This window comes from Heterodontus francisci, chromosome 14, assembly GCF_036365525.1.
Source record: "Heterodontus francisci isolate sHetFra1 chromosome 14, sHetFra1.hap1, whole genome shotgun sequence".
NCBI classification, from domain to species: domain Eukaryota; kingdom Metazoa; phylum Chordata; class Chondrichthyes; order Heterodontiformes; family Heterodontidae; genus Heterodontus; species Heterodontus francisci.
In genome coordinates this window covers 41,512,442-41,525,189 of record NC_090384.1, presented here as the reverse complement: position 1 = coordinate 41,525,189, position 12,748 = coordinate 41,512,442, and the positions used below count along the sequence as shown (strand labels likewise).

Here is a 12,748-nt window from a genome sequence, read left to right as displayed (position 1 = left end):
TAATTAATTTCATGCACTATCAATCATACAAACATTTCGAGGTTGAAAGGTGCAATCAGGGAACTTGTATTTTACTGTAGATACAAAATTATATAAGAACATACAAACATAAGGGGCTGAATTTTACCAGCCCCTCGACACCGCGGGTCGCGATGCAGGGGCCGATAAAATGCTACGGGATTAGGCCCACCTCGACCCGCGACCATGAGACGGGCCCGCCGCATATTACCGGTGGCGGTGGGACCTCGATGCCGTCCCCCCGCCATACAGCGGCGGCACCACAATTAGCATAAGGTAATGCTTACTTACCTATGCTGATTATGCAGCCCGCCTCCTCTCCACGGACACTGCCGGATTTTTCATTGAACGGGCGGCCGTCACGTGCCGTCCTGTTCACGATCTGAAAAGCCGGCAGGTCCTCACTCTGCATTATGGAAGGGAGGAGGGAGAGGGATATACAGGGGTCTAACTCTGCATTCTGGGAGGGAGGGGGGATACACAGGGGTCGCACTCTGCATTCTGAAAGGGAGGGCGTCTGGGATTACTGGAGGGAAAGCTGTGCTGGCATGAAGGGAGGTACCGTGTACCATCCCTCCGTTAACAGTGTACGCTCTGTGTTTGTGAGGGGGCAATGGCACACTAGGCATGCTGTGTGTGGGGAGGGTGCCAGAAAGGGCAGGAGCATTAAGATTATATGGATGGTGGGGCAATCGATTCAGCTGGTAGGATCTTGATGTAGTCATGTTGTGCCATTCTGAGTGTTGACCAAGATGGGCAATGCCATGGCACACCACATAGTTGATCCAGGAAAGCAGCTGATGCACCCATCAACACCAGTCCATGCCCTGCTGGAACCTTCGAATACATGCAGGGTTCAACTTTATTTATCACATGGAAATAGGTGTGACTCATCCTACATTGTGTGATCCTCTGCACGTGAGGATCCGTATGCACCAGAGGCAATATCAACAGGCAGGTGTGATCCATGTAGAGTCCCTTGGTTGTGAGCAGCAGCCCCCAAGGGGAACCCACCATTACAGTTGTCATGCATCTCCAGGCCCCACATGACATGCCATGCCATCGGATGTCAGAGCACCTGTGTCAGAAGAGATTGTGCATATAGAGAGGGTGGTGACATGTCTCTGCGCCCTGCTCAAGGATGGCCTGCAGTCCATGGGCTCCGGTGGACATTCCATGCCTTTGTTCCTCATAGTGGCAGCGGTTCTCAAGCCTGACGCCTCTGCAGCCTTTTAGGGGCCCACCAGAGACCTTTGTGGGGTCACACAGTCAGCATTGCACCGCTGCATCAGGGAGGTCACCAATCCCCTGCACCGGAGGGCCAGTGAGGATGTCTGCTTCAGGACAGACTCTCACAGTCAGGTCCAGAGGGCCATTGGTTCTGGCACCATTGCCGAAGAACCATAGGTTGTAATGTTCATAGACTGTACTCATGTGGCCATCAGGCCTACTGCCACGTTACCACCTGCAGACATCACCATTAAAGGAGCCCTCTCAATCTAGGTGAAGCTGGTATGTGAACACAGCAGATGCTTGCAGCGAATGTGTGACTGCTTCTCAGGCAGCTGCTATAACACCTGGATATTGCGCCAGTCCTGGCTGCCTCCACTGTTCACTGAAATGGCTCAGATGGAGGGGTGGTTTCTTGGAGATTTATTTTTATTTATTTAGAGATACAGCACTGAAACAGGCCCTTCGGCCCACCGAGTCTGCGCCAACCAAGAACCATCCATTTATACTAACCCTACAATAATCCCATATTCCCTAACACCTACCTACACTAGGGGCAATTTACAATGGCCAATTTACCTATCACCTGCAAGTCTTTGGCGGTGGCAGGAAACCGGAGCACCTGGCAAAAACCCACATGACCACAGGGAGAACTTGCAAACTCCGCACAGGCAGTACCGAGAATTGAATCTGGGTCCCTGGAGCTGTGAGGCTGCGGTGCTAACCACTGCGCCACTGTGCCACCGTTCCGCCCTTTGTAGACATGGCTCTCAACACTGGTGGAAGACTCCACCACTGCTGCAGAGGAGAGATACAATGCCAGCCACTGAGCTACATGAGCCACCATCGAGCAGGATATCGGCATGCTGAAAGAGCGCCTCCGATGCCTGTATGGATAAGGTGATGTCCTGTACTACGGGATTTTGCTGCTCTGCACAACTATGCATCCAATAGGCCTGGCACAATGAGGAGAGACGTCAACAGGATTCCTCCTCGGACTATGAGTACGCTGAGAACCTACAATATGAAAGACGCATGGGAGGGCAGATGGCACCCAGGCTCTGCACACAGGGCTAGCAGTGAGGTAGGAATATACGGCAGTGTCTTATCAGACAAAGGCTGTCTGCTCCATAGGAACCGACATGAGCTCTGCAAGCCACATATCACCCTCGCTCACCTGCTGTGCACCGGTCCACATCTGCAGCATCCCTGTGTAAACCACTAGAGGCAGCAGCTGACTGAGCCAATGTCCATGTCACTGCATCCGTGGAGATGCTCATGAGTAATGGTGGCATGTCAATTATGTTATTGCATACGTTGGCTCTTCTGAAGGGCCAACGGTGCAAAGGGATGTGACATTGGCACTACATGTTGGCACACATCATTCACACTGAGAAAAGGACACATTTTACCTATCACCTGCAAGTCTTTGGCGGTGGGAGGAAACCGGAGCACCTAGCAAAATCCCACACTGTCACAGTGAGAACTTGCAAACTCCACACAGGCAGTACCCAGAATTGAACGCGGGTCCCTGGAGCTGCGAGGCTGCGGTGCTGACCACTGCGCCACTGTGCAATGTGAGGAACATTTAGTGAAAGACGTATTTACTTTGCTGTGACACCCGTGCATTCCCACTTGTGTCAGTGTGTTCTCTGTAAACCTCTGTAATATCTTTTATGGTGTATTTAAGTCTCACGTCCTGGAATGTGCAAATTTAAGATTATTCACCCAGGTGCGGCATGCCTACAAGAAGGAATGTTACACTTGAGTGGGAGAAGAGGATCGTAACTTTCCAGCACACTGGGACACAGCAGGGTAAGTATGTGACAGCAAAGCAGAAAGTGCTGGGGTAACTCGCAGGTCAGGCAGCATTTGCGGAGAGAGAAGCAGAGTTAACTTACAGGTCTGTGAACTTGGACAAGTTAACTCTGCTTCTCTCTCCACAGATGCTGCCTGACCTGCTGGATTTCTGCAGCTCTTTCTGATTTGCTGCCTGATTTACAGCAGCCCCACTCTTCAGCAGTCAAGTAAGTATTTCTTTGACATCTGTCAGGAAGCAGGTGCTGGGGCGCTTAAAATAGGGCCCGAGCACTTGCTGCACAGCTGTCAAAGACTCTCACTGCGCCAAATATCCCGCCTCTCACCACGTAATATGGGGAAGGCAGCTCAACACCGTGATTCTAATGAGCCCCCGCAATATTAATCGTGGGGGCTCGGCGGCAGCTGGCAAATACGGGCGTGCCGCCGAGTTCAAAGGGCACCGCCGCAAACGGCTGCGTCCCAATAAAATTCAGCCCAAGAACTGATAAAGTGCTCGTCAAGGTGAAGGATATCCAGACCAGGGATTCAGACCCCTGATATTGGTATTGAACCCTTTCAGGTCAGGTTGAACATGAATTGGATGCACTGGCATTTCACCTCTGGAATGGGGTTTAAATCCTGCCCATAGGATTTGAATTTCTCTCTCAAATGAGGGACTGGGTAGAAGTCCAATCTCTGATAGACATGAGTTTAGCAAAATTAGCAATAATTTGCCACTAATTGGTAGTTGTATTCAGAACAGTATGAAGTTTGAAGGATATTGTCAGGCAGTTTTTTATGGTGCAATATGATACTTGTCGTATTAGTGTTAGATAACTGTATGTAATTCGAGGCATGATTGTTCCTCATCTTAATGTGCATGAACACCAAATGAAAAAAATGTAGATGATGCCATTGGTTTTAAAACAGACATGTCTCAGCATTTATTTTTAAAAAACTGTTTCTCTTTTCAGATCCTCTATTGTCTTAAAACAGTCATCGGCCAATTCTCATCAGAGACAAGACGTCAGTCAATGAGCCGACAGCCCTCTTTCACCTACTCGGAATGGCCTGAAGAAAAAATGGATGAAACCACTGAACCAGTGCTCAAAGATCTTGACCAGGACGATATTGATGGCCAAGTCTTTTGCCAGTCTGAGGGCCAGGAACAGGCAGAGAACCAGGTCCAGGCCCTTGAGAGCTCCACAGATTCAGTATCTGAGTCAGCGGATCAGTCAACACTTGCAGTTAAACCGGTGGGACTTCAGGAGAGGTAAATGTATAGATTGCAATGGTTCTGTTTATTAAAAGAAATTAGATATTTGTCCTAGTAAATGCCAAAGCCCTTGTGCTAAAAACAAGCCAACAAAATGAAGCCTCAGTCCACACAGCACTATTACTTCTTGGAGCAGTTACTATTACAGACATTTTGGATTCCAGCCAAAGCTGCTGATATCAGGATCTACACGAGGGAAGAATCCCACTCTTGATTCCTGTACCCAGATTGGGTGCCTCTTGAGTTCTCAAGTCATCAGAAAGTAGCATGCACTGGACTGAGAGATTTCAATCCAGCAGGGACTGCGCTGTGGTAGAGTGAGAAAGACCCTATGTATATACAATCAGCTGCATAGGAGTAAGTGCTCCAAAATGTAGCAGAAAACAGGATACATGGGACGGGATGGTCTCTAATGCACATTTCACAGTAAAATCACACTACTTTTGCTGTAAATAAGTGACAGGTAGTCAAATGTCTTTTGTGAAATCTGATTTCTCTCCACCCTAAAGGAGAGGTTCTAATGTATCCCTGACCCTGGACATGTGTACACCAGGAAGTGAAGAAGCTGATGGGCAGCTGCTGTCACCCAGCGAGCAGTCAGCATGGGAATACTTGCAAAGAGCATCCAACCTACTCACTTCACAGATACTCCATGAACGAGCCATGGACTCCTTCACACTCCAGAGAGAGTTCCTTGTAAGTAATATAAAGAAATGTGGAATCAGGAGGAAAATGCAAAGGAACCTTTGCTGCATGTAGCCATTCTGACTGGGAGTGAATTCAGTATATCATATTACTGTTCAGCACTTGGCCTCTACTCAGTGGCCAGCTACACTTGGCACCTGGCCTGCACGCAGCACCTGGCCTTCGATCAGTGCCCAGTCACCACTCAATACCTAACCTATGTTTAATGCGCCAGCGCAGTATTTCCCACTGTTTTATTTTTTAATCGCCTCCCAGTGTGGAAAAATGTAGCCTGCTCAATTTAGATTAGGTTAAAGGAAATGTAATAAAAGTGTTCAAAATCATGAAGCAGTTTGATAAATAAGGAGAAACTGTTTCCAGTGGCAGCAGAATTAGTAACCAGACGACACAGATTTAAGGTGATAGGCAAAAAAAACCAGGAGAGGTGAGAATTCTTTTACACAGTGAGTTGCTGTGATCTGTGATGCAGTGCCTGAAAGGGCGGTGGCAGCAGATTCAATATTAACTTTCAAAATGGAACTGAATAAATACATTAGGGGGAAACAGCAAGGCAATGAGACTAACTGCAGAGCTCTTTCATAGAACCAGCACTGGCACAATGGGCCAGGGCCCTGTAGTACAAAGAGAGGAGGAGACCCCACGACAGGTAAGTGAGGGTCGGGGTCGCCGGGGCTATTCAGGCAAGTCCCAGCGATGGGGTGGGAGGTGGTCTTCATGGGGGGGGACAGTGGTTCCTGATGGGGAGCCCTGGATTGCCCCAAAAGGAGGGATCCCCTGACCCTGTTAGGAGGCTGTGAGGTAAAACCTTCCATTAAATTGAAGTGAAGGTGGGAAGTGGCCCTTAAGTGGCCATTAATTGGCCACTTATGGGTCTCAATTGGCCTGGGGCGGAAAGGCTGTCCTCAGCCTTTGGTGTCTACCAAAGCATTCTCAGCCTTTCCCGCTCCAGAGTAAATTGCAAGGCATTGGGAAGGCGACGGGCATTCCACCCCCGCGTTCCCATGCAATTTTATGGGCCCCACTGGCCTCCGTTCTCATCCCAGGGGGCCATAAAATTCAGCCCTGCAACTCTGGGTTGAGGTAACAAGGTAATGCAGCCAATAAACACCCTGTATTGGGCTGAGGAATTTTGAGGTTTGGTTATCAATCCATACAGTCCAAGGTGATTTTATTTCACAGTTTCCTTAATAGCATTGTCTTACCAGATCACATTAACTGCCTAAAGCCAATCCCAATCAATATATGAACAATGGATAGACCATAGCAGCCAGAACCTTTTTTTAGAATACTGAAGTTATAATATTTAATATGCTGTTAATATAATCTTTTCCTTCATACTTTCATTCCCCTCATTGCAGGAAATACCGATGAATTTTGTTGATCCAAAGGAATTTGATATTCCAGGCTTTGGACTGAAGAATCGCTATAAGACAATCCTCCCAAGTGAGTAAATTGTACAAATGGCAACTTTGAGTGCATTGTCACATCAGCAAGGTTGTCCTGGTCAGGACTTTACTCCTAGCCTCAACTGTTGCTTGAATTAATTTCTTCTGAGCAGAACACTGTAGTTTGACTCACTGATTTCTGGCACTAAGAGCTGCAACCCCATAACAACAAACACAACTCACAATTATATAGCGCCTTTAACATAATGAAACACCCCCAGGTGCTTCGCAAGGGCGAGTATGACAGTGAGTCACATAAGGGTATATTAGGTCGGATGACCAAAAGCTTGGTTTTAAGGAGTGTCTTAAAGGAGGGAAATGAAGTAGAAAGGCGGTGATGTTTAGGGAGGGAATTGCAGAGTTTAGGGCCAAGGCAGCTGAACACACAGCCACCAATGGTGAAGCAATTCAAATCAGGAATGCTCAAGATGCCAGAATTAGAGGAGTGCAGGTATTCTGGAGGGTTGTGGGGCTGGAGGAGATTGGATAAGGAAGGGTGAATCCATGGAAGCATGTGAAAACAAGGATGAGAATTTTAAAATCGAGATGCTGCTTAACCAAGAGCCAGTGTAGGTCAGCGAGCACAGGGGTGATGGGTGAATGGGATTTGGTGTGAGTTAGGACACAGGCAGCAGAGTTTTGGTTGACCGCAAGTTTATGAAGGGTAGAACGTGAGAGACTAGCCAGGAGTGCATTGGGATTATCAAGTCTAGAGGTAACAAAGGCAAGAATGAGGGTTTCAGCAGATGAGCTGAGGCAGTGGTGGAGTAGGATGACGTTGTGGAGGTGGAAATAGGTGGTCTTAGTGATGGCGCAGATATGTGGCTGACAGCTCATCTTGGGATCAAATCTAACACCAAGACTGAAAACAGTCTGGCTCAGCCTCGGACAGTTGTCAGGAGGAGGGATTGAGTCGTTGGTTAGGGAACAGAATTTGTAGCAGGGACTGAAGGCAATGGTTTCAATATTTAATTAAAGGAAATTTCTGTTCACCCAGTACTGGATGTTATACAAGCAGTGTGACAATTTAGAGACAATGGAGGGGTTAAGCAAGGTGATAGGAACATAGGAACAGGAGTAGGCCATTCAGCCCATCGAGCCTGCTCCGCCATTCAATATGATCGTGGCTGATCAAACACTTCAGTGCCTTTTTCCCACACTGTCCCCATATCCCCTTATGTCATTTGTATATGGAAATCTGTCAATCTCTACTTTAAACATACTCAATGACTGAGCTTCTACAGCCCTCTGGGGTAGAGAATTCCAAAGATTCACAACCTTCTGAGTAAAGAAATTTCTCCTCATCTCTGTCCTAAGTGGCTTCCCCCTTATTTTGAAATTGTATTCCCTGGTTCTAGACTCCCCAATGGGTGGCACAGTGGTGCAGTGGTTAGCACTGCAGCCTCACAGCTCCAGTGACCTGGGTTCAATTCTGGGTACTGCCTGTGTGGAGTTTGCAAGTTCTCCCTGTGTTTGCGTGGGTTTCCTCCGGGTGCTCCAGTTTCCTCCCACATGCCAAAGACTTGCAGGTTGATAGGTAAATTGGCCATTCGCAATTGCCATGAGTGTAGGTAGGTGGTAGGGAAATATAGGAACAGGTGGGGATGTGGCAGGAATATGGGATTAGTGTAGCATTAGTATAAATGGGTGGTTGATGGTCAGCACAGATTTGGTGGGCCGAAGGGCCTGTTTCAGTGCTGTATCTCTAAACTAAACTAAACCGGGGGAAACATCTTAGCTGTCGATCCCTTTAAGTATTTTGTAGGTTTCAATGAGATCACCTCTCATTCTTCGAAACTCTGGAGAATACAGGCCCAAATTCTCCAATCTCTCTTCATAGGACAGTCCCGCTATCCCGGTAACAAGTCTGGTGAACTTTCGTTGCACCCTCTCGATGGCAATAATATCCTTCCTAAGGGAAGGGGACCAAAACTGCACACAGTATGCCAGGTGTGCTCTAACCAAGGTTCTATACAATTGAAGCAAGACTTCACTACTCCTGAACTCAAATCCTCTTGCGCTAAAGACTAACATGGAATTTAATACTGAGAAAGGTGAGGTGATGCATTTTGGGAGGACTAACAAGGGAAGGGAATATACAATGGATGGCAGGACCCTAGGAAGTACAGAAGATCGGAGGGACCTTTGTGTACTTGTCCATAGATCACTGAAGGCAGCAGCACAGGTAGATAAGGTGGTTAGGAAGGCATATGGGATACTTGCCTTTATGAGCCGAGGCGTAGAATATAAGAGTCGGGAGGTTATGATGAAGCTGTATAAAACGCTGGTTAGGCCACAGTTGGAGTGCTGTGTACAGTTCTGGTTGCCACACTATAGGAAGGATGTGATTGCACTGGAGAGGCTGCAGAGGAGATTCACCAGGATGTTGCCTGGGCTGGAGCATTTCAGCTATGAAGGAAGACTGGATAGGTTAGGGTTGTTTTCCTTAGAGCAGAAAAGGCTGAGGGGGGACCTGATTGAAGTATACAAAATTATGAAGGGCATAGATAGGGTAGATAGGAAGAAACTTTTTCCCTTAGCGGAGGTGTCAATAACCAGGGGGCATAAATTTAGGGTAAGGGGCAGGATGTTTAGAGGAGATTTGAGGAAAAATGTTTTAACCCAGAGGGTGGTTGGAATCTGGAACACACTGCCTGAAGGGGTGGTAGAGGCAGGAACCCTCACAACATTTAAGAAGTATTTAGATGAGCACTTGAAACGCCATAGCACACAGGGCTATGGGCCAAGTGCTGGAAAATGGAATGAGAATAGATAGGTGCTTGATGGCCGGCATGGCCTGATTCTGTGCTGCATAACTCTCTGACTCTATGACTAACATACCATGAGCCTTATTAATTGCTTGCTGCACCTGCATGTTAGCTTTCAATGATTTATTCAGAAGGACACCCAGGTCCCTTTGTACATCTACACTTTTTGATCTCTTACCATTGAAGAAATACTTGGTACATCTATTCCTCCTACCAAAATGGATAGCCTCACATTTTTTCACATTATATTCCATTTGCCACGTTCTTGCCCACTCGCTAAGTCTGTCCAAATCCCCTTGAAGCCTCACAACACACATTCCCACCTAATTTTGTGTCATCTGCGAACTTATTACATTTGGTCCTCACATCAAATCATTGATATATATTGTGAACAGCTGGGGCCCAACTACTGATCTTTGCAATACCCCACTAGTCACAGACTAGTCTGTTTTTCCGACTCTGTTTTCTGCCTGTTAACCAATCCTTAATTCATGTCAGTATATTACCTCCTATCCCATGTGCTTTAATTTTGCTAACCAAACTCCCGTGGAGGACTTTATCATCAGCCTTCTGAAAACTACGTCCACCGACTCCCCTTTATCAATTCTGTTAGTAACATCCTCAAAAAACTCCAACAGGTTCATCAAACATGATTTCCCATTCGTAAATCCATGTTGACTATGCCCAATCAGAGCATTATTATCCAAGTGTCCATTTATCACATCATTTAGAATAGATTCTGACATTTTCTGTACTGCTGATGTAAGGCTAACAGGTCTGTAGTTCCCTGTTTTCTCTCTCCCTCCCTTCTTAAATAGTGGGGTGACATTTGCTACCTTCCAATCTGCAGGAACCATTACAGAATCGACAGAATTTTGGAAGGTGTTCACCAATACATCCACTATCTCCATAGCTACCTCTTCAACACTCTGGGATGTAGAATATCAGGTCCCGGGGACTTATCCACTTCAGTCCAATTAATTTCTCCAATACAACCTTCTTACGAATACTAATTTCCTTCAATTCCTCATTCTCCCTAGTCCCTTGGATCTCTAATTCTGGGAGATTTCTTGTATCTTCCTCAGTGAAAACAGGCACAAAGTAATCATTTAGCTTCTCTGCCATTTCTCTATTTACCATGATAAATACTCGTGACTCTGCCTGTAATGGACCCACATTTGGCTTAGCCAAGCATTTCCTTCTTTACTTACCTGTAGAAGCTTGTACACTCCTTTTTTATGTTTTTTGCTAGTTGACATTCATCATCTATTCTCCCTTTCTTTATCAGTTTCTTCATCCTTCATTGCTGTATTCTAAAATCCTCCCAATCCTCAGGTTTACTACTATTTCTGGCAACTTTATATGCCTTTTCTTTTAATCTTATACAATCCTTAACTTCCTTTATTAGCCACAGTTGCCTGTCTTTACTTTTGGGGTTTTTGTGCCTTGAAGGAATGTATAGTTGCTGTAAACTATGTAATCATTCTTTGACGACTATCCATTGTCTATGCACTGTCATACCTTTAATGTATTTTTCCAATCCACCTCAGCAAATTTGCCCCTCATACCTTCATAATTTCCTTTGTTCAAATTTAACACCCTGGCTTCAGATTGAACTACCTTACTTTCAAGCATAATGTAAAATTCTATCATATTATGGTCACTCATTCCTAAAGGTTCTTTTACAACAAGATGATTAGTTAGCCCTTTCTCATTACATAATACTAGATCTAAAATAGCCTGTTCTCTAGTTGGTTCCTCAATATCTGCTCTAGAAAACCATCCCTAACACACTCCAGAAACTCGTCCTACACAGCATTAGTGCTCACTAGGTTTACCCAGTCTATGTGCAGATTGAAGTCACCCATAATTACTGTATTACCCTAGTTACATGCTTCTCTAATCTCCTGATTAATACCACGCCCCACACTACCATGACTGTTTGGTGGCCTATAAACAGCTCCTAACAATTTTGCTGCCCCTTGCTGTTTCTTAGCTCTACCCAAACAGATTCCACATTTTGTTCTTCCAATCTGAGATCCTGCCTTACTAACGCACTGATCCTATCCATTATTATCAGTGCAACACCACCTCCTTTTCCTTTTTGCCTATCCTTCCTAAATGTCAAATATCCTTAAATAGTCAATTCCCAGTCTTGGTCACCCTGTAGCAACGTTTCCGTAATGGCAATTAGATCATACCCATTTACCTCTATTTGTGCCTTTAAATCATCTACCTTGTTGTGAATGCTGTGTGCATTCAGGTAGAGTGCCCTTAACCTCGTCTTCTTGACATTATTCTGCATTGTAAACCTAGTTGATGCTTGAATTTGTTTTGTCTGCCTTCTTATGTCGCTAGCTACTTTTCTACCTCCTGTTACCAGCTTTACTTCCTTCCAATTTTAGCTACCCCTCAGGTTCCCATCCCCCTGCCAAGCTAGTTTAAACCCTCCCCAACGGCACTCGTAAATCTCCCTGCGAGGATATTAGTTCCAGTTCTGTTAAGGTGTAGCCCGTCCATCTTGTACAGATCCCACCTGCTCCAGAACCGGTCCCAATGCCTCAGAAATCTAGTACCCTCCCTCCTACACCAATTCTCCAGCCACGTGTTCAATCGATCAGTCCTCCTATTCCTATGCTCACTAGCACGTGGCACTGGGAGTAATCCTGAGATTACTGCTCTTGAGGTCCTGCTTTTTAATTTCCTTCCTAACTCGCTAAAATCTGCTTTCAGGACCTCATCCATCTTCCTATCTGTGCCATTGGTACCAATGTGGACCATGACCTCTGGCTGTTCACTTTCCCCCAGAAGGATGTTCTGCAGCCGCTCTGTAACATCTTTGACCCTGGCACCAGGAAGGCAACACACCATCCTGGAGTCACGTTTACTGCTGCAGAAATGCCTGTCTGATCCCCTGACTATTGAATCCCCTATCACTATTGCTCTTCCAGCCTTCTTCCTCTCCTCCTGTGCAGCTGTGCCACCAGTGGTGCCACAGACTTTGCTCCAGCTGCACTCCCCTGAGGAACTATCACCCTCACCAGTATCCAAAATGAAAAACTGATCAGTAAACAAGATAGAGTCAGGGGACTCCTGCACTGCCTGCCTGGTTCTCCTAGACTGCCTGGAAGTCACCCATTTCCTCTTTTCCTACATGCTCCTAACCTGCGATGGTGAGGTAGAGCTGGGTATCATCTGCATACATGCGGCAACTGATATATTTTCAGATGATGTCGCCGAGAGCAGCATGTCGATGAGAAATAGGAGGGGGCCAAGGATAGATCCCTGGGAGATACCAGAGGTAACTGTGTGGATAAAGAGGATTTTTTAAATCTTCAAATAGATTGCTTTTTTTTGGCAAAGTCGGGGATAGGATGGTGGAGAGAGGGAGAAACTTCAGCCATTTGTTCCTAGAGCAAATTTTGACCCATTGTCACTGACAAAGTATTTGGTTTGAAAGTCGTGGAAGATTCGAAGGACTTAACCTGTCCTAGGAGGAGAAGAAT

At 46.1% G+C, this 12,748-nt stretch overlaps 1 protein-coding gene across 3 annotated transcripts in view; it reads left to right on the top strand.

Moving 5' to 3' along the window:
• ptpn5 (protein tyrosine phosphatase non-receptor type 5) overlaps nucleotides 1-12,748 on the top strand; it is a 143,429-nt gene that overhangs the window by 91,082 nt on the left and 39,599 nt on the right. For all 3 annotated transcript variants that reach the window (XM_068046057.1, XM_068046058.1, XM_068046056.1), the window contains 3 exons: nucleotides 4,023-4,321; nucleotides 4,834-5,020; nucleotides 6,388-6,472. In XM_068046057.1, the coding sequence (XP_067902158.1) occupies nucleotides 4,023-4,321; nucleotides 4,834-5,020; nucleotides 6,388-6,472 (571 nt within the window). The remainder of the gene's footprint in view (nucleotides 1-4,022; nucleotides 4,322-4,833; nucleotides 5,021-6,387; nucleotides 6,473-12,748) is intronic.